The sequence below is a fragment of the Syngnathus typhle genome, linkage group LG19, assembly GCF_033458585.1.
Source record: "Syngnathus typhle isolate RoL2023-S1 ecotype Sweden linkage group LG19, RoL_Styp_1.0, whole genome shotgun sequence".
NCBI classification, from domain to species: domain Eukaryota; kingdom Metazoa; phylum Chordata; class Actinopteri; order Syngnathiformes; family Syngnathidae; genus Syngnathus; species Syngnathus typhle.
In genome coordinates this window covers 8,426,147-8,444,570 of record NC_083756.1, presented here as the reverse complement: position 1 = coordinate 8,444,570, position 18,424 = coordinate 8,426,147, and the positions used below count along the sequence as shown (strand labels likewise).

Below are 18,424 nucleotides of genomic sequence, written 5' to 3'. Positions count from 1 at the left end.
ATGTGGATTCTGCACCATCTGAGTGCCCTTCAGCTTTTAATCTCTCCATTCCAAATGCAACGTACTCTTTTTGTCATTTGTAAAGGAAAGCAAATGTCTGAGGGCTTAGGGCGTCGTTTAAGTTTCCATCGAATTTGCCAGAGTCGCTTGACAGTGCAGGAGGTTTCCAAAGCGTCGCGCCATTCACATTGTTGTTATGTGTTGTACACGGTGTGATTAATGACAGCCAGATTTGGAGATAGCCATGCGTCAGCGTTGGAATGGTTCCAGCAAGGCAGCAAAGTGTGTGTGGATGCTTTCTAGTGTGCTTTCTGCTCCTTCTTCTAATGAGCTAGCCACAGATGGGGCTCCCTCCATCATCATCCCTCCCTCCTCCACCTCCTCCTCCACTCTATTGTCTTCCCTATCAGCCAGGGAGACAAAGAAAGAAGTCAAGAAATGATAGTGATAAAAAGAGGAGAGCGGTGAGGAAAATGTGAAGTGACAAAACAGCGTGAAGGTACACTGGGTTAAGGATGCAGGTGACACAAGGGGGAATTCACAGGAAGGGGTAAGTGGTGAAAATGATGGGGAGATGGAGTGGAAAGTGAAAGACAGGGAGGTGGAAAATGGAGAGCTGGTGATGAAGAAAGGAAGAATTCTCACACGCCAAAAGGATGTGAAATGTAAAGTACAGTATATGGAAAAACGTGCAGATACAAGAGAGGCCACGGCGTCACATCTGGGGCTCACTCTCCATACTTGATGAGCTGTATTAATAATTAGCTCAGCTAGCAGGTGCGCCCGACTTCATTTAGCATCAAAGTGGAGCGTTGGATGCACAACGTGCAACATTCGTATTTCTGCAAGGCAAACCAGCAGCACAATTGTTGATTCTCATTGCCGCTTTCTTATCAACACTGATATAGAAAGCATGGTTAATAATAACGATTATTCATCGATTAAATTTATTCAGCTACCAAAAGTGTCAAAACTACCACAAGAGGAGCACGGGTTAGGTTTATATATTTTTTTGACACCTACAGCCAATTTAAGGCTTTTTCACACTGCATTTTTTTTTCGTGCCTTCCACAGCGGTCGGGCATAAGCATGTGGTTGCTAAGCTACCAAATAGGTTTCTATGCTGTTAACATTTGCTGAATTATATATGACAGATGCGATAGAAGGAAAGCGTAGGTGCCTCGTATATGGGGATGCAGTGAATGATAGGGAATATGAGCAATTCAGTGGAAAATTATATGGATATATTTATTAATTGTGCCCTTCTCGACACTTACTTTTGCGTACATTTTCCACAGGACTGAATTCATTGAAGAGTCTGAGGAAATGATTTTCCTTAAGTTACCTTCTTCAGTTATCTGACTGTCATCACAAATATAACAGGTGGTGATTTTATCCACCCCTTAAAGCAGGCAATTATACTTTTATTGGTAAAAAAAAAAGTTTGTTTACAAAATAAGCTTGGATGGATGGAAGGATGCTAATTGCCAGTGCTGTTTTCCCCATACATGTGATAATCAGCAGCTGTGGAATTCCTGCTGACAACTTCCCCGTCATGAGAATAATCGTTGAGAAACTGGCAACATTTTTTTGTGTGTGCAAGCAAAACGCCGTTGTCACTCAGGTGGCATCACGCCGTCTACTAAATTGTGTTTGACGTTTTCCTTCCGTCTCGTGCATGGCTGAGGGTTGTAGGATGAAAAGTGAACGTTGATTTCACTCATCTGTGTCTTGCGCGGATGTATAATTCATGACAACAATCGCCGTTGCATATCATTCGACGTACATGTTTGGCGGCTCATGAATTACAATTGTGTTAATGCCTCGCCTCTTTTGTCTCTCGCTTATGAGAAATGCCGTGAGTAACGTTTCACTGTATTGTATCATATTTTAAAGCATGATCTTTTTTTCTCCGCCCTCTCTTGTCACACTCATTCATTATAAATGGAGTCTAGTTGGTCGGAGATACAATCTGTGGTGAGTTGTGGGTTTCAGATACACACCAAGTATAAAGATGTGTGCCTTGAACAATATTTTGAAGTCCGCAGTGAGGATCAGAAACGAGTTGGCGGTTTGGCTGCTTCACACAAACAAAAAGCTTGACACAATTTGGAAAAGTGATGGTGACTTTTCCAATGCCATCTGGCATTTAATTTGTGCAGTCATTTATTGTTGCCTTGGCCAGGATTGAATGTGCATGATTTGGCTTTGCTAATTAACTCGATTCTGCTGTCATCGAAAGACCATTGTATGAAAGCACCCCCTCCCAAAAAAATTCTAACCAAAATACCACAGCCTTGGACGAGAAGCAAGCTTAACCGCAGCACACTGTTGTTCAGGCCAATTAGGCTCGCAATGCGCAAGCTTTCGAGTGGCAGACAGGCATTCTCATAGGGAATAAGAAACCAAACAAATCCTTTTGAACAGACATGCACAATATCTGTCTTCCTCCGTCTCACTGGGCCGTGCGGAGACAAGACGACACAAACAGTTGAGCTTATTTACTTTCGAATTGCACACATGTCCATGTCGCAGCCAGGGAATGGAATGCGTGCATATTCACTGATGTGATTATTTCAGATGATATTGGACTTTATTGGTTTTGGACTTAAGTGATATATTTTTTGGGATCTCATCATTTTTTGATATCAATGTCCAAGAGAGAAACTAATTTACCAGGGAACACAAAGTCAATTAGGACTAAAGAAAGACCAATGAGCCCGTCGACCTTGTGTGTTTATGATCGTGACCAGACATTTCAATACGCATCTTGTCTTTATCCATTTATCATAGCAAGTCGGTGCATTTAGCGGTTGAAGAATCGTCAATCGCTAATATCATGAGTCTTGCTTTGATTTCGTGGAGGCACAGCCCAGCGTGAGAACCAGCAGGTTTTGTGCCTTTCAAAGTATTACCTGATGATAAAGTCTTAAAGCGAAAGAACACTGCTTCTCTCTAGTTTTTAAATACCTTGAAGAATTCCATTTGGACATTCGTTTTTGTATTTCTGCTAGGTATAGCCCATTTGTTTACAATTTTGCATTCTGTTCAGCATTGCTCGCAGCTGGACCCTATCCCAGCCGAGGCTACACTCTGAATTGGTTGCCAGTCAGCCACAGGGCACACGAAGAAAGAAAACCATTCACACTCGCATCCAAATCATCCCGGAGTGGGAACTGAGCCCAATCGGGGCTGTATGGAAGTCAAGCAATACAAGGTGCAATCAGTACCTGCAGTCAGGTTGCGTCACTGACAAAGACTACAAGAGGCCGGCCACAGAACACCTGCTGGCCTTCCAACTCTGTAACACGCATGACCACCTAATGACGATATCCCAGTGTGAAGGTTGGAACGATAAAGGAAAACATCCTCCCACCTTTGCTGTCTTGTCTTTGTTCGACACGCTCCAGGCTAAATTGAAGGTCAGAAGGTTCCCACCAAGGCCCACTAGTAGTAGTAGTAGTTGAGAATCCATGGCAACTACCTGCCAGGTCACTCTAGTTGCCATGACAACACAAAGATCACTGGCTCAACAGTATAATATACCGGGAAGTACCGTCATTTTCGGACTATAAGTCACGTTTTTTTTCATAGTTTGGGTGGGGGGGCGACTTATACTCAGGAGCGACTTATATACATATAAATGTTTTTTTATGGCTGGTGCGACTTATACTCCGGTGCGACTTATAGTCCGAAAATTACGGTATTGATTGTGATCAATGAGTGGAGCTACCACCTCCTAAAGTTGCCCACTATCAAAACAATTCTATACATTTCTTGGAACAAAGGTGTGGTGAGATCTCGTTAACTTTGGCCTCCAGGGGAAGCGGCTGATCTATCTTTACAGCACAGTGACCTCTCCAAGGGGACATTTGAAATGCTAATTTAATAGCGTCAACCCGTCATATGTGAGCGGACGACAGAAGCGTGACCCGTGATCCTCGTCATGCTTGATTCTCTGAGGCGGTTCTGTTGCTCTATGCCCAATCAATAGTGTTGTTATGAAATGCCAGGGTGCCAGTGTTAGCCTACAAACACAAGGTTAATAAGGCCTCTTTAGTGCACTGTGCTGCCATAGTCTACTGGTTGGATGTTATTACCAAGCTGAGCACAAATTGGACAAGAAGGCAAGCTACTAATAATCTGTTTTGTGTCAGTCTATTCTAGCCAATTACAATCCAAGCCAGTCTAAGAGCATCAATGAGATCTGTGTCACTCACAAATGAGACTACACTGTCGATTTGTAATTGAAACGTAACGTAGTGTGAATCTGTTGTGGATTTTTCATGTCAACTTAATGGAGAGAAGAAGTTTGAATATACTCTACTGTAGATGGCTTCATCAAACAATGATGATTTGAATTAGCATGTCGGATCATTAATAATACGCGGCGTCACATTCTTAGTTTTAATTTCCGCTGATCCTTTTCATGACTTCAATAAAGATAAAGCGAATGAGTTGACCTCATTTCAGACGGCAGCAAAGGATGAACCTTTTTTGTCAAAAAACAATGGTGATAAGAGATGGAAAATATCCATTGTAAGCAGATGAAGAAGTTATCCTTACCCAGCTTTAGCATTTTGCTGCAACATTGATCCATATTTGATGTCTTGCCCAAGGGCAATAGGATTGTAGTCAAGAATCAGACAAGCATTTTTGGGTTTTGAACCATGATCCTTTGCTCCAAAGCTCACGTTTTTACAAATGACCATATTGCCAAATGGAAATGAAATCAATGTCAGAAAAGTGGTTAGGGTTATACGACAAGGTACCAATTTTATCATGAAAATATTCTGACTGTCAATCAGAGGCAGAACAATGAATAAAGAGTTCATTTTTTGACCTCTGTGGAAAGACGGCAATATCAGTCGGGTGAGAAAGTATTGATGTGGACAGATGTCCCTCGGAAACAGAAAGCTACCCGTGTCAACAAATGATCAGAATTAGAAAGAGAAGGTTCTTTCCGTAGAGGCCCTTTGCGCTTCCCGAAGCTCAGCAGTGGGCAGCAGCTGCGGAATTAGCCGGGAAAATCGGCTTGATGTTGGCTCCCGCGGATATGGGCTCCACCGTGCGAGCTAGATCCCGACTTGGAGAAATCTTCTTAAGGGGAGCTTGCGTGAAAACACCTGCGAGCTTTAACATGTGCCGTTCACGCTTCTAAACAAATCGGACTCGCTTTCCTGCCACGGACACACGGCTTTGGTGATCTCTGTAGTTGTTTTCAACCAGTCCTAAAATGACTGCAGCCATACAAATTGGATTTGCGTTGGATTGTGATCTATCTTTCTTTCCTTATCAATCTGACTTTCAGAAACACTCCGCACACACATTGCTGGGGGTCAACGTCAAGCCGTGAAGCTTTACAACTCACCAAGGTCCTATATGCCTCTTGTGGTAATAGCCTCGACTAAGAACATCATTACCCCCCTGAGGAAGTGCGATAGACAGAGAGGAAGAATCCACAATGAGGGAATCGCACTGATGTACAGTGCTGGGCAAAAGTTGTTTGAGCTACGCTCTAACCAACACCTCGAATGCAACCAGGCCCAACTTTTTATTTATGTACAGTAATTGTCATTTAGCTCAGCTTGTTCCACGAAGAATGACGAATAGTAGTCAGCTGCAATTATTCGGAAGGGTGGATGGTGATGCTAAAGTGACTCAATCGGTCGAAATAAATTCCTCTCTATGCTCAGGATGAATGTTTGCGAAAATATCCGTGAGGGTTCAAATGAACAAAAATGATTTGAATGACAATGTTGACCTTTTAATGTGGCGCCAAAATTCCTCTCTGAATGTTTTAAACTGCCATTTCCATATTGGAAGTAGGTAATTGGGACCAATTTGCCCAGCTTTGTATCTGTTGAGGTTGTACACTCTATTTTGCCTTTCTTTAAAAGCCTTATGACATTTTTGCCAATCTGTCCGCTCATTATATTGAATACAATATGGCACAATAGTCATAACGGTCTGTCGAGACACAATTTTCTTTTCTTCCCAAGTTTTGCATTTCAACAGCATTGGAACTCCCCGGTTCTTCTGTATCGACTTGAATTAGAAACTCGTGTCTTTGAATAGCAACTTGTTGCTTTTGAATGAGTCAGGAGCATCTGACTAACGCCCTCCAATTATTCCCATCCGACGTGGCTTTGTGCATCCGACATTTGAAGCATCTATTTGTCTGCACGTAAACACATTTTGTCCTTCAACAGTTAGAGCGTCAAACCATCTGCCCCTGGGCCTTTTGGCTTGTGACAATGGACACAGCGCTCTATTGTTTTGCCTGTGATTCAGTTATTACACAGAGATTAACACAGTGGAAGATGCCACTGACACCCAGGGGCTTTGGACTCAGCGACAGAGTGACAAAGACAGGAGAGCGAGAGACTTCTATCTTGTCTTCCTCCCTCCGTCTGTTTTGCTGTGCCTCTGACAGACACGTACATACTTGCACATGATGTTACACGCTTATCCAACCATTGCCAAACAAACAGTTGCAATTACGATTCAACCCGACACGCACACACACAGGCTGCACAGTCGGCCGCCGACTTCTCCGTGTCCAGCGGCTGATAAGAGAAACGGCAGGCCAGCGGCATCCGGTCTTGATGTACACGCACACCATTAGAATTGTTTGCATGAAAGAGGAAAAAATGGTGGAACTTTAAAATAATACAAAGGAAATTAGGAGAAGCCATGCAGAGCTGCACAGAGGAGCACGCGAGTGAGCGAGAGGGTGACGTCATGCAGGAAGGATGAGGCAAGGTTCCAGTGGGACCAATTCACTCCCCTCCCCTCCTCCGACAGATGTATGGCACCTTAGTGTGATCAAACACAAGCAGCAGGAAGATTTTGTGCTGGAGGAGCGCAGGAATAACATCTGTTGCTTTATTAGATCTGAATCATTCTAGTTGCTTTATTTAGCTACATTACAGAATGATTGTGACCTAATATTAGAAATCACCTCCTGTTCAAGCTACAATGTCGGTATCAAACATACGGATGAATTAATACAACTCTTTAAGGAAACGGAAAAACAGCCAAATAATCATTTTAATAACCTGCTTTCATATTTGCTGTTGAGTAGCTACATTTGAGAGTATTTGGAGAATTTTAAATGGGAAGAAGGTATCCAAACTATTCATTGATCATCACAAATAATGATCAGTAATTTGATAATCGATTATTCATTGCACCGCTAATTAAAATGATGTTGTTTTAGCTGGAAATGAAAAAAGAAAGGGGGGGGGGGGGGGCGAAGGGTAAATTGCTAATTAACAAAAATCTCTCTCATTGTCACACACCTATTTGGAGTCTTTTTTTCTTTCTTCCAAACTTAGAAAATAGTACGACCTGTTCCAGGGTCAACACCTTGTCAACTTTGTTGACATAAATATTATCAGCATTATGTGCTAACCAGCCTCTACCGCGTTGTTCCAAATAAACATTGAACCCTGACAGTTTTAAGTTTTACCTCTGCCAGTCTGGCTTGCCTTCATATTTATTTTTCATTAACAGCTCGTGATTGAGTGTGTATTTTGCCAGTGCCGTCACGCCAGGTGTACATCATGCGTGTATTAAATGTCAAAGGCTGCAAGGGATGAAATGTGTGAATGTTGTATCCCCCACCCTCAAAAGCTTCCAGCAGGGGGGATTCTACCTCCGCCCCCGCAACTTCCCCACAACCTCCAGACTGGCAAACCACCTGGATAAATTTCCCACAGAAACATGACCATATCTATTCTTTATCTCAATCCAACTTAAAATCTGAAGGGTGTCATAAAATGATGACGTCTGTGTCAGAGCAGAAAAGATTTTCTTCATTTTGAGTAATGTGTCTTCCCGACACTTCAAACTAATCGCTGTTGTTTTCACCCTTGTAAAAGCTTTTCAAACAACTGTTATGTACATTTTCATGGCAGCAGTATATCAAAAGTTCCTTGCTCCTTTCCTTTTCTATCCAGCTTGTTCAATCCAGTTTCCTTTTTAATGCAGCTTGTTTAGGAGACTGACCTGTCAGTTCTGATCTCCCCCTCTCCAAGTAGCTGCCCTACTTATTTAGAGGAGGCGGCGAGTGACATCACATTGGAGATTGCAGGGTGAAATTTGAACGGGAACAAGAAGTGCGGTAGAGGCAGAAATGGGTTGAAGAGGGACGCTTGGATTTATGTTTGGCAGCTTTTTGCTTTTGTCTTGTCACTTTTGTCAATAGGCTAGATATGCACCTGAGAACTAGAGATGACTAGGTAGTATCTCCTTTTGAACGCTGTCACATCTACCATGGAATCCACCGTTGAGTTGGAAATGCGGCATAAAGGCCCCCATGAAGGTGAGGAGATGTGGGCCAGCCCAAAACAAAAAAAATAGCATTACTTAATGAATGTGGAATTGCTTGATTGAGCGATTGGTTTAAAGCGCGTATAACAAGTTAAAAATCATACTGGCCAAGTTTGGACACCCTTGGTATAGATCGATTGTCCCGCACAATATGTCAGCTGGATAAAGATGTCATTTTGGTGTCAGGCGACACTCCTTTAGTCCGTCTAGACTTTCCTTCGCTTCTTTTACTTGACTCCCTCCTTCTATTCCAGTGTCAAAAGAAGTGACATTATGAGGGAAATTCTGCGGGGAGGAACGTTACCAAGGGGCTGTGTGACAAGGACAAGAAAGTTTGGAATTATTTTTACCTCTTGTGTGACTGTGAGGGAATACATTTCTGACTTTTTCTGCTGATGCTTTCTCCAGCACGTCTGTGAATACACACCCTAATCTAGGTCAACCTGCTTCATCGACTGCAGCAGCACGCCGTGCGTGCAAATGCGTGCTGTTGCACACTCCAGGCTACCACAGACAATAAATGCATTTTCACAGTATCGAAAGCCATTGAATGTTACTATTTTGTACCCGATGACTTGTGATAAACGATGGACATCAGAGTAATAAAGTTGAGCACATCATAGGAGCCAAAGTAGGTGCAGGTATCGATTGAACGAGTGAAAGTTGCCGCCTTTGAGGCCGCCGAAGAGCAGCGGGCCTTAGGCGTGAGATCACAGCCGTGTGTGAGCCGCCTCCTCAATGAGCCAAAGAGGCCGCTGGAGACGTGAGCCACGTCCACCTCCAGTCTCATCCTCGGGTTTCTTCTGGGCTTTACCCTGGCTTAACGCTCCTCCAGAGGGAACGTAAAACCCGACATGCATTTTCAAGATTGGCGCAGGTAGATTTTTCCTTCTCTAGCTGTTAGCACATTAGGTTTGTGATATCTTGCTAGCAGCTGGAATCCCCACGTTGATTTATTTTTGTCCAAATCAATATGTACTGCAAGAATGACTGTGACAGAATCGACAAGTGATCACAGCTTCTGTCGCTCCTGCAAGTTAAAAAAATAAAATCTATTTATAGCTTTTGGAAGAGCACGCATATTATGTGCTTGCCTACACATGCGTACAATTGTGCACCTACTTCGTCTCTGCGGAGCGCAAACCTAATGATGCATTATTCAGAGTTTAATACGAGACATTGCGCGGAGGTAAATTAGAGCCATCAATCACGGGAGACGTTTGCATGCGCCGTTCGTCAGGGGATCATTTTAGAAAAGCAAAAAGAGTCTTTGGCACCTGAAGTGATTGGCTGGCAAAATTGGGCGTGAAAGTGAAAATGATGGTTGCTTCATTTTGAACCTGGCCTCATTGTCAGAGCATTAGCGCTATTAGACATATGTTGGAAATGATTACTGTGTAAGCTCCTGAGGATGCTTAAGTTGGCAATAAGGGCAAAAAAGTAAGAAGAAGAAAAAAACATTGCTAGCTCAGATTAACAACAAGCAGCATACATCTCGGAGTGCAATTAAACGTGTCCCCATCTCCGTTAAAATGGGGTCCCGGTTGCATTGTGTTCCACAGTAGAAGGTGCTGACAATACCTGTGGCCGTGTGAAGCATTCTGGCCTAGCACGGCATTGTGACGCGTGATTGGAAACGTCTTCTCGTGGCATTATCACCAGCTTTGCAATTTTCTCGGCACAGTAGCGGTCAGTGCACGAGGGTTTTCTATAGAGGATCACTTTTCATAATGATCCTCCATTGTAGCTCATGTAAACAGTTTTGCAGGGAGTTGAAATTGAAGAATTTGCTCCGTCTGCACAGGATGTAATTGCATCTGTTGTCGGTGTGTCGCGGCGATAAAGCCGAGCAATAATCGAGGAGATCTGATGAGCCGCACGCCTCAAAACGCCGTTACTCAATGTCGGTAAAGCTCCCACTCCTTTTTGCGAAGGTGTTTAATAAACAGCGGAGGCTCCGAGACGCTCCTCTGCTCTCGTGTTGTCTTAACTCGGGTCTTGCTTGCTCAGGATCCAACGTGCGGTGACTCATTTGCTTTTATAGAGTCGAGATGGCAGGCTCAGAAGTGCTGTTTGTCAGCCAGAGTGAAAATATCCATCTGCAGGCTGCCTCAGCAGCATCTTTTATTTACCGACGCCACCCTGCCTGCCTGGCCTGCTGTCTCTGTCCGCTGGCGAGCAAACCAACTGATAGATGGACTCGACGTTTGATTTGCAAACCTTCTGACTTGTTTACGGTCGCTCTTCATGCTAATGGATTAGTTGCCCTCCATGGAGATGCTATCACCCGGCGTGACTGTTGTCAGGCCTCCTACCGAACCATTACTAAGGCTCGTTTTCTTCTTCTATTTAAGTAATTGCTCAGTAAGAGTTTTGTAGATTGCATGGAATGATTAATCGTGTCTTAGTGGAGACGCTGTTTTTAAATTCGGATTAAAGTGATGGCATGTTGACCTCAGCTATGGCAAGTACCGTAATTTTCGGACTATAAATCGCGGTTGTTTTCATAGTTTGGGTGGGGGGGCGACTTATACTCAGGAACGACTTGTATACATATATATGTTTTTTTTCACTTTTTTGGGCATTTTATGGCTGGTGCGATGTATACTCCAGTGCGACTTATAGTCCGAAAATTACGGTAGTACCTTGCGCTTTCCTTCTTTCATTGGAAACAAGAGTTTGAACATTCAGAGAGAGTGGTTGCCCCATTCGTCTGACCACAAAATCAAAAGTAGTCCCAGTGGGACACGTAAGGGTTTCATTTTAAAATGCTACTCTGGCACGAAATGAATGCCAATATTGTTTGAGCATCCTTTGCCTTCCGTAGCTACGCTTGTAATTGTAAGACGGCTCTCATCATTGCCACGCTTAGCGTTAATGTGCGTGGGCCCCAGCTTTGACCTAAGAAAAGTCGGCGCAAACTTGGATGTCAACATTAGACATTGTAATTGGACTGATGAGTCAGTCTCCCAGGAAAGCGAGTCCGCTTGGCTCATTATTTACTCTGCTCTATTGACAATGTCCACTCCCTGTGGTCTCTTTGCTCTAAAACTTGCTGTCCTACTTTCCCATTTCTCCCAGAATGTCGAGCGAGCTTTTAAAGAAGATGAAATATAAATGTCAGTTGTTTCCACCATCCCTTTGCTTGTGTTAAAGTTTGAGCGAAGCTTCGATTTATAATGACGTAAAGGATTTGTAGCAATCACGCGCACTTTATAGACTTTGCCCCCTCCGTGTTCAATCAATGATGAGGCTGCAGTCTGGAAAATATCAATTCAGAATTCATCAGGGTGTCAAACTCCAGTTGGATGACGTGGTTGAAGATGGGCCAGATATCCTAGCAAAATGTCAAACTCGTATTAATTCTGCATTTGAAGCCTGGTGTAAGCTGTCTGAATGGATGAGACATAAGGAGGGCGCTGGCTGCAGAAAATATGAGTCTGCTAACATTTAATTTCACACTTGTGAGACGTCAGTGTCTCCGCCACGTCAAATATGTCTTGCCTGTGAAGGCCTATACGTGGTAGACAGCTCAATTTGGAGCCATCAACCATATGTATCTGCTATCGTGTGTATGCAGGACTGCTGATGAACAGTTATTTTTCTTTTTTTGTAACATGGGTTATTCCTAGTCAAAGTAATTAAAATGGTGATCATTTGCACGTTTTATTTTAACAAGTCGAGGAGCACTCGTGAGGTGACAGACGTTCGCACAAGAAGTAAGATTTGGTGTTGCAGGGCGATTAGAATAGCATCACTTTGAAAAAAGACAAAAATGTTGTGTATGCCTACGTGGTGAAATGACGCTGTTGAAATAATGGCGTTTCGTTATTTTTTGTTTTTGAAAGGAAAGCTTCGACTTTCACTTTAAACACGATGGATTAAAACATTGTGTCGAATCATTAAGAGACCTTCATTGCATTAATCAAGCTAACGCAGTAACATTGCTTTTACTAATTATATTTCTTCTAGCTGTAAAAGACATGTCCAAATACATTTGCCTTGAAAGTTCTTCTTTTTTTTTTTTTATCATTTCAGCCATGCCCGTGCCAGAGCAGCCCGCCGAGCAGGAGAAGGGCGCCATGGTTCCCCCGGTGATGTCAGGCTCCAATGGAGACCGGTCAGAGACTGAGACCACCTCCTCTATCCTGGCCTCAGTCAAAGAGCAGGTAGTGACATTTCCTCTTCCACGTGACAACGGGCCTCAGGGGGAGCTTTTACATGTGCACTGAAAACTGACAAACCAATCCTTTGACACAATTATAACATTTTAGGGCTTAAAACAACTCTCAGCAGTCTCTGAACAATAATCGTGTATTGCTCCATCTTTTACCTCATTCAATTCTCTGAGCTATAATTTAAGAACTCTTTCTTTTTCTTCTTACATTTCAAACAGCTTTCCAGGAAGCTCTAATGGTTTTCATCATGTTGAGTATTTTACCGTCTGCTGTGTATGTAAGAACTTAAAGATTGAAAGAGTGCCAGCGTATAATGGATGGAAATAATGGTTTTCCAAGCAGACCTAAATGGAATGGTCATTAAAAACTATACAATTACTCGACGTGCTATTTTTTCTGTAGCTGGAACATGACAAGAGGCAAGGCTAGGTGGGGGGGTGACAGGGGAAGTGTGTATGCGTGTGCGTGTGCGGGCAAGTTTTTTTTTTCTTCATCTCATTTAAGCAAAAATCAAAATTGTCAGACACAGCGGCGAAGCAAAGGCATTTGACGATCCCAAGTTGCACCCTGAAAAACAAAAACATTGCTTTCGCACTAATTGCATTGGGTGATTGGTGATTCGCTTTGGACTCATTCATTGTGCGGCTCTTTCAGTAGTTGGCATATGCAGTGCAACTAACTTCAGAAGCAATAAATATGTTTTTATTTTAATTAAACAATGATGGAATAGCCAATTTGCTTTGTATCATAAATTGTTTCATGTACATATTAGGGATGACCATTTCCATACATTTGCTGAGGGAATAATCATCTGATGGTGCATCTATTTTCTATTCACTTGATCCTCATCAGGGTTGCAGGTAACAGGAGCTTAACACTTTTTACTGTAGAGCTTTTTTATAGCTGCCATAATTTAATGGACGATTTTGTTGGCCAGGGCAGGCTAACTTTCTAGGGCTCGACTGTGAGTCAGTTCTGCCAACAGGAAATGAGTCTGACTTCTAATTGGCATATTCTCCGACGTGTAAATTTGCAGCTAAAATGTCCAGCATTAACATTTTCCCGTACCGCTTCATGTGGAACCGTTTTGAGTTTCTTGAGATGCTTTGCAGGACATTGCATCATCTCTCAGGTTGCCTCAGGAGAACTTCAGCAGACTCACCGCTGCCAACATGCTGACAGTATTGCTGCGTAGATTTTTTGTTCAAATTAAGGTTTGAATGGAAAGGAAACTGTGTCAAGTCAGTTGGATTACTTTATTTGTTACTTTCAGCATCAATTTACTCAGAATAAAGTATGTTGGCTAACAAGGTCAGTATGACCTTCAAATGTATTGTTGCGTACTCCAAAGGTAATGACAGTCAAGGAATAAACAATGATTAATTACAACCAGGGTAATCTGGTGCATTGGGATGGGTCCATGTCATGAGCATCAAAGACACCGAAGGACACAAGAAACGCCTTAGCTGGATTATTTACCTCGAAATGTCCCCCGAGGTTGTACATTTTTTATTGTGAGTAGTCAATTCACTGCTAATTTCATGATACTACTTTTTTCAAGTAGAGCGACCGACCTTACCAATGGTTATAAAGAGAAGAAGATGAATAAAGTTGACCTCGTCACTAAATATCGATATCCGAGCCGTCTCTTTGAAGCTTATCGTCATTGTTAAATAGTACATAATGTTCTGAAGTCTGAGCTGAATGATTCTGCCATTGCTTGTGCCATCGTGGAGCTCTGCCTGAATGTAGCACAAGCTCCCATAAATTTGCTTGGTTTTCTTGAAACAGCAGACTTGATAGTTCCAGACAAGGAGTGCACTTCATTCCATGGCCACAGTTTGACCCTGGAACGCCTGATTTGCATTTCCAGTTGTTTGACTTGCCACTGTAGCATATTTTTATACAACTGCATCTTGTCTTTGGTCTTCTCAGCAAAATGACTCATTTGATTAAACTACACATGGGTTCATCGCCTTGCTAAGCTTGTTGCATGTGAGCTGAAAGTCTGCATAATCCACAAATCCACCATCAAAGGTTCTCCACTGATGGCGTTTGTATATGTGACAGAAGCAAAGTCTTGTTCAGCGCACACGAGCTAATACATTCCAAACCCTCGACGCTTTATTGTTGACGTTTGGCCTTTCAAAGGAAAACATGCTCCTTGTGTTGACTATACAGAGTCGCTTGGCATAACCTTGAAGTCTCCATGGCACGGAGAAAGAAGTTGAACCTTTGTATCCATGACTATTGTGGAGTAGGCATTCTTGTGGCAGGCAGGCAATGCGTATTTTGAACTTATCTACAGTACACTTCCCACTAGAAATATCAATATCCCCCTTCCACTGCACCCAGGAAGTCAAATCTGTCCTGCTTGCAATAAAGGAGCTTTCTTCCTCCCAATTTTGTTCCCTTGGCCTTCAGGACACAGGATACACTGATAAACGGCGGGCGCTATTCCACCTCCGGGGAAGTAGCCCAGGTGTGGACTGAGTGGCTTTTAAACAACACAAAAAGCTGCCAAGGTGACTCGTAATGATTTTTCACGCGAGGTGTGTCACCGCAATATCTTTTCACATCCCCCTGCTCGGTGAAAAAGGAATGTGCTCCTATCTAAACGAGCTGCGAATGAAAGTTTAATGGAAATTTCCCCACATAAATTGATGCACTTATACTTTGTGCATATTTAAAATCACCATTTCTTTCTTCCATTTTCCTTGACCTTAACTTGTACCTTGCATCAGCGCAGCATATTGGATAAATCATTGTGGAATATTGAGGGGAATCTTTTTTCTCTTTAAAGATCCAAAGCTTTTTGGATTCATGTCCGTGCACCCTCAAGTCAGAAAACCCATTACATGTTGGGCCTTGTTATGTCACAGTCAAGATGATCTAAATAACACCGCCTTCACAGTTTCTTGTCTTGGCAGCGACTTGAGCAAAGATTTTTCATTTTATTTTTCTGTGTGGGGAAACTGCGCAGAAATGACAGATATATTTTGTACCACTCCCGTATAAAAGGACACGACACCCCTCCCAAAACAAATCCCGTCTTGTGTTTGTAGGTGAGAAAAGTCCAATTGTTATCTGTAGAGCACTAAAAAGGAGAAGGATGGGGAATTTAGGAAGAGGAGATTTGGTAGGTAAATTAAAGTGGGCTGAGAAAGCCAGCAAGAGTGTGAAGAAAAAAAGCTGGTGGAAGCCATCCAGTCCACAGCTGTCCAAGTCCAAATGAAAGAATCTTGCCAATTACTGTTTGAAGGTCAATCAGTGAAAGTGGAATCGCAGTACATTTCTGTTTTGTGCACTCTGTTGCAACAAAGATAAATGATCCAATACAAACAGTGAAAGGCTGCTGAAAAGCTCTCAAACAAACTTTTTTGGGAAGAAGAAAATCAAACAAAAGTCTCCTATATATGCATGCTCAGCTTTGCATGTTGTTCCACTTATCGAACGGCATAGTCTTCTCTTAAAAGCACATTTTTTAAAAACAGTTGTCGTGCACGACAGCGTTTCTCCATTTGAAGTGTTTCGTTAAAAACGGTGACATTTAAAGATTGTCTTTTTGCGCCACGAGCAAGCGAGAAGTGGGTCAAGAGCACGGCACAACTTTCCAAGAACCATGCCGCAACATGCCCGAACTCCAAAATAATGTGTTTATTCGTTACGTGTCGGTCGTCTCCTCCCACATTTGTGCCTGGTCATTGCGGAATGATGCGGGATCCTGTAGAACTCGCGTGAACTTTGACATTGTTAGACATCAAATCTAATGAGGTGTGAAATCAATATGTACACTCCAGCCTCACTCGGGGCATGCTGGGTAATGGAGTGTCAGGAGTGCTTTGTGGTGGTTTTAATCACAAAGACCTTGGAATATCTCCTTGTAAACAACTCCCTGAGATACTGTATGTGTGATTACTTTCACCGTAATTCAAACTAACTGCGTGTCCATCTGAAACAGTTGTGCGATTGTGAAACTCTGCATGACGTGTGCCTGCGTGCTGCGTGTTGTCAGTGGCTTAGCATTGCTCCCCCACCTGCTTTTGTTTCATTAGCCTGTAACGCTACGTATGACTCATGTGAAGCAAGCGCTCGTTCTACTAATCACTCCGGCTACCTCTACTCCCGCTATCCTGGGAACGCCAATGCTATTTTAAATGTCGTGTGACAATGATAATAAAGATCTATTCTATGCCGGCTCACAGCATCTGCATGCTGATCAACTTTGTAAGAACGACAAGCGAAAAAAGCCAAAGTCTCACGTCAAAAGTCAAAGTCTGGTGAATACTAATCACGTGTCTAATTGGAATAACAAAAAGTTGCACTACAGGACTCCTGGCAAGATTTTGGAATGAAACCATGTGTTGGTTAGCTGCCAGAATGAAGCAGTCAAAGCAGATTTCATGCAGCTAGGGATCAATGGAGTGATAATGAAGGATTTGGCAATGATTGGTAAAATGCTGCGCACCACTTGCCTGCATCCAGCAGAGGCGCTGTTGACTCGATCTCAATTCAATTATCTCTAAAGTAGCTCAAATTAGCTGGTGTTGAATCCGACGCTTATTGAATAAAAAAAATAAAATTGTTTTTAGCAGAATAGAAGCGTTCGCTTTTATTTGTTCTTGAGTTGTCACTAAAGTGCTGAACAAAGAATAAACATTCTCACAATAGATGAGCTATTAAATTGAGTTCTTATTTTCACTTTTGATCCCAAAATGATCAAATTGATAGGACTATGATGGAAAGAGCTGTAGCAGAGATACTTTTACCCATTCCACCCGCTTCTTTCCCCAAAAACATATTTCTTCGCCGCAGGATAACTAATTATGGATGGCTCACGTGGGCAGATACACAGTAAGCCTCAAATATGGGAATATATTTCGCCCTGGATGTGTGGCTGCATTTCTATGAACAAAGACACTAGAAAGTCTCGCTGAGGTTTTATAAATAAAGTAAGCGCGATTTCAGAAATGACTGTGTGATGTAGTTAAGGTGTCAATCAAAAATAAGCTGATATTTTCCATGCAGCTTGTTTGCTGGATCTCATTAGGTTGTGCAGGTGAATGCATGCATTTTAAAATGTCTACGTGGGTTTGTTGTGACAAACATCTTTTTCTTTTTGTCTCCTGAGAGAATGATACAAAAGTACTGAAAGTAGTCAATTCCAGAAGACTTTGCCCCAGTTTCTGCTCAATTTATTTAGGTTTGGCCATTTAAGATGAACCCTTAAGAGGGCATTTATGGAAATCTTGACCGCTATACTAACTCATTCTATTTATCATTACCGTATTTTCCGCACTATAAGGCGCACCGGATTATAAGGCGCACCTTCAATCAATGGCCCATTTTAAAAGTTTGTCCATATATAAATCCATATATTTGGACACGCCTGCCGCAGTGGCTCAATATTGGTCCATATATAAGGCGCACCGGATTATAAGGCGCACTGTCGGCTTGTGAGAAAATTGGAGGTTTTTATGTACGCCTTATAGTGCGGAAAATACGGTATATTAATTTATTATGTATTTATATTAGTAGAACATATTTTTCTTTCGTTGAATAGTAACCTTTTCAATAATTGTTTTTTTCCTGGGTGAAATTGCGTGGTTATTCGCTGACAATGGAGATTAATACAGCCCTTGCTACAAAATTGGTTTATTAAATGAGTTAATTGAGGAAGAAACTATATACCGCCTAAAATAGTACTCGCAGGAGATGACACATTGACAAAGTACAAGCAGACTTCTATTTTGGGTGCTGTTGTCTTTTTTTTTTTTTTTTTTTGTAGGCTTCCGCATGACTCATTCCCTTTCTCATCCAAGCATTGGGATTTCAATGTCAAAAGGGAAAACATTCTGTCTCGGCAAACAACCCAATTCCCCTTTGCACACACAAATTAAATGATTTAA

The 18,424-nt window shown here is 42.4% G+C and overlaps 1 protein-coding gene across 1 annotated transcript in view; it reads left to right on the top strand.

Moving 5' to 3' along the window:
- ctnnd2a (catenin (cadherin-associated protein), delta 2a) overlaps positions 1–18,424 on the top strand; it is a 115,301-nt gene that overhangs the window by 6,609 nt on the left and 90,268 nt on the right. Inside the window, exon 3 of the mRNA XM_061265843.1 lies at positions 12,376–12,506. Coding sequence (XP_061121827.1) covers positions 12,378–12,506 — 129 coding nt within the window. The 5' untranslated portion in view covers positions 12,376–12,377. The remainder of the gene's footprint in view (positions 1–12,375; positions 12,507–18,424) is intronic.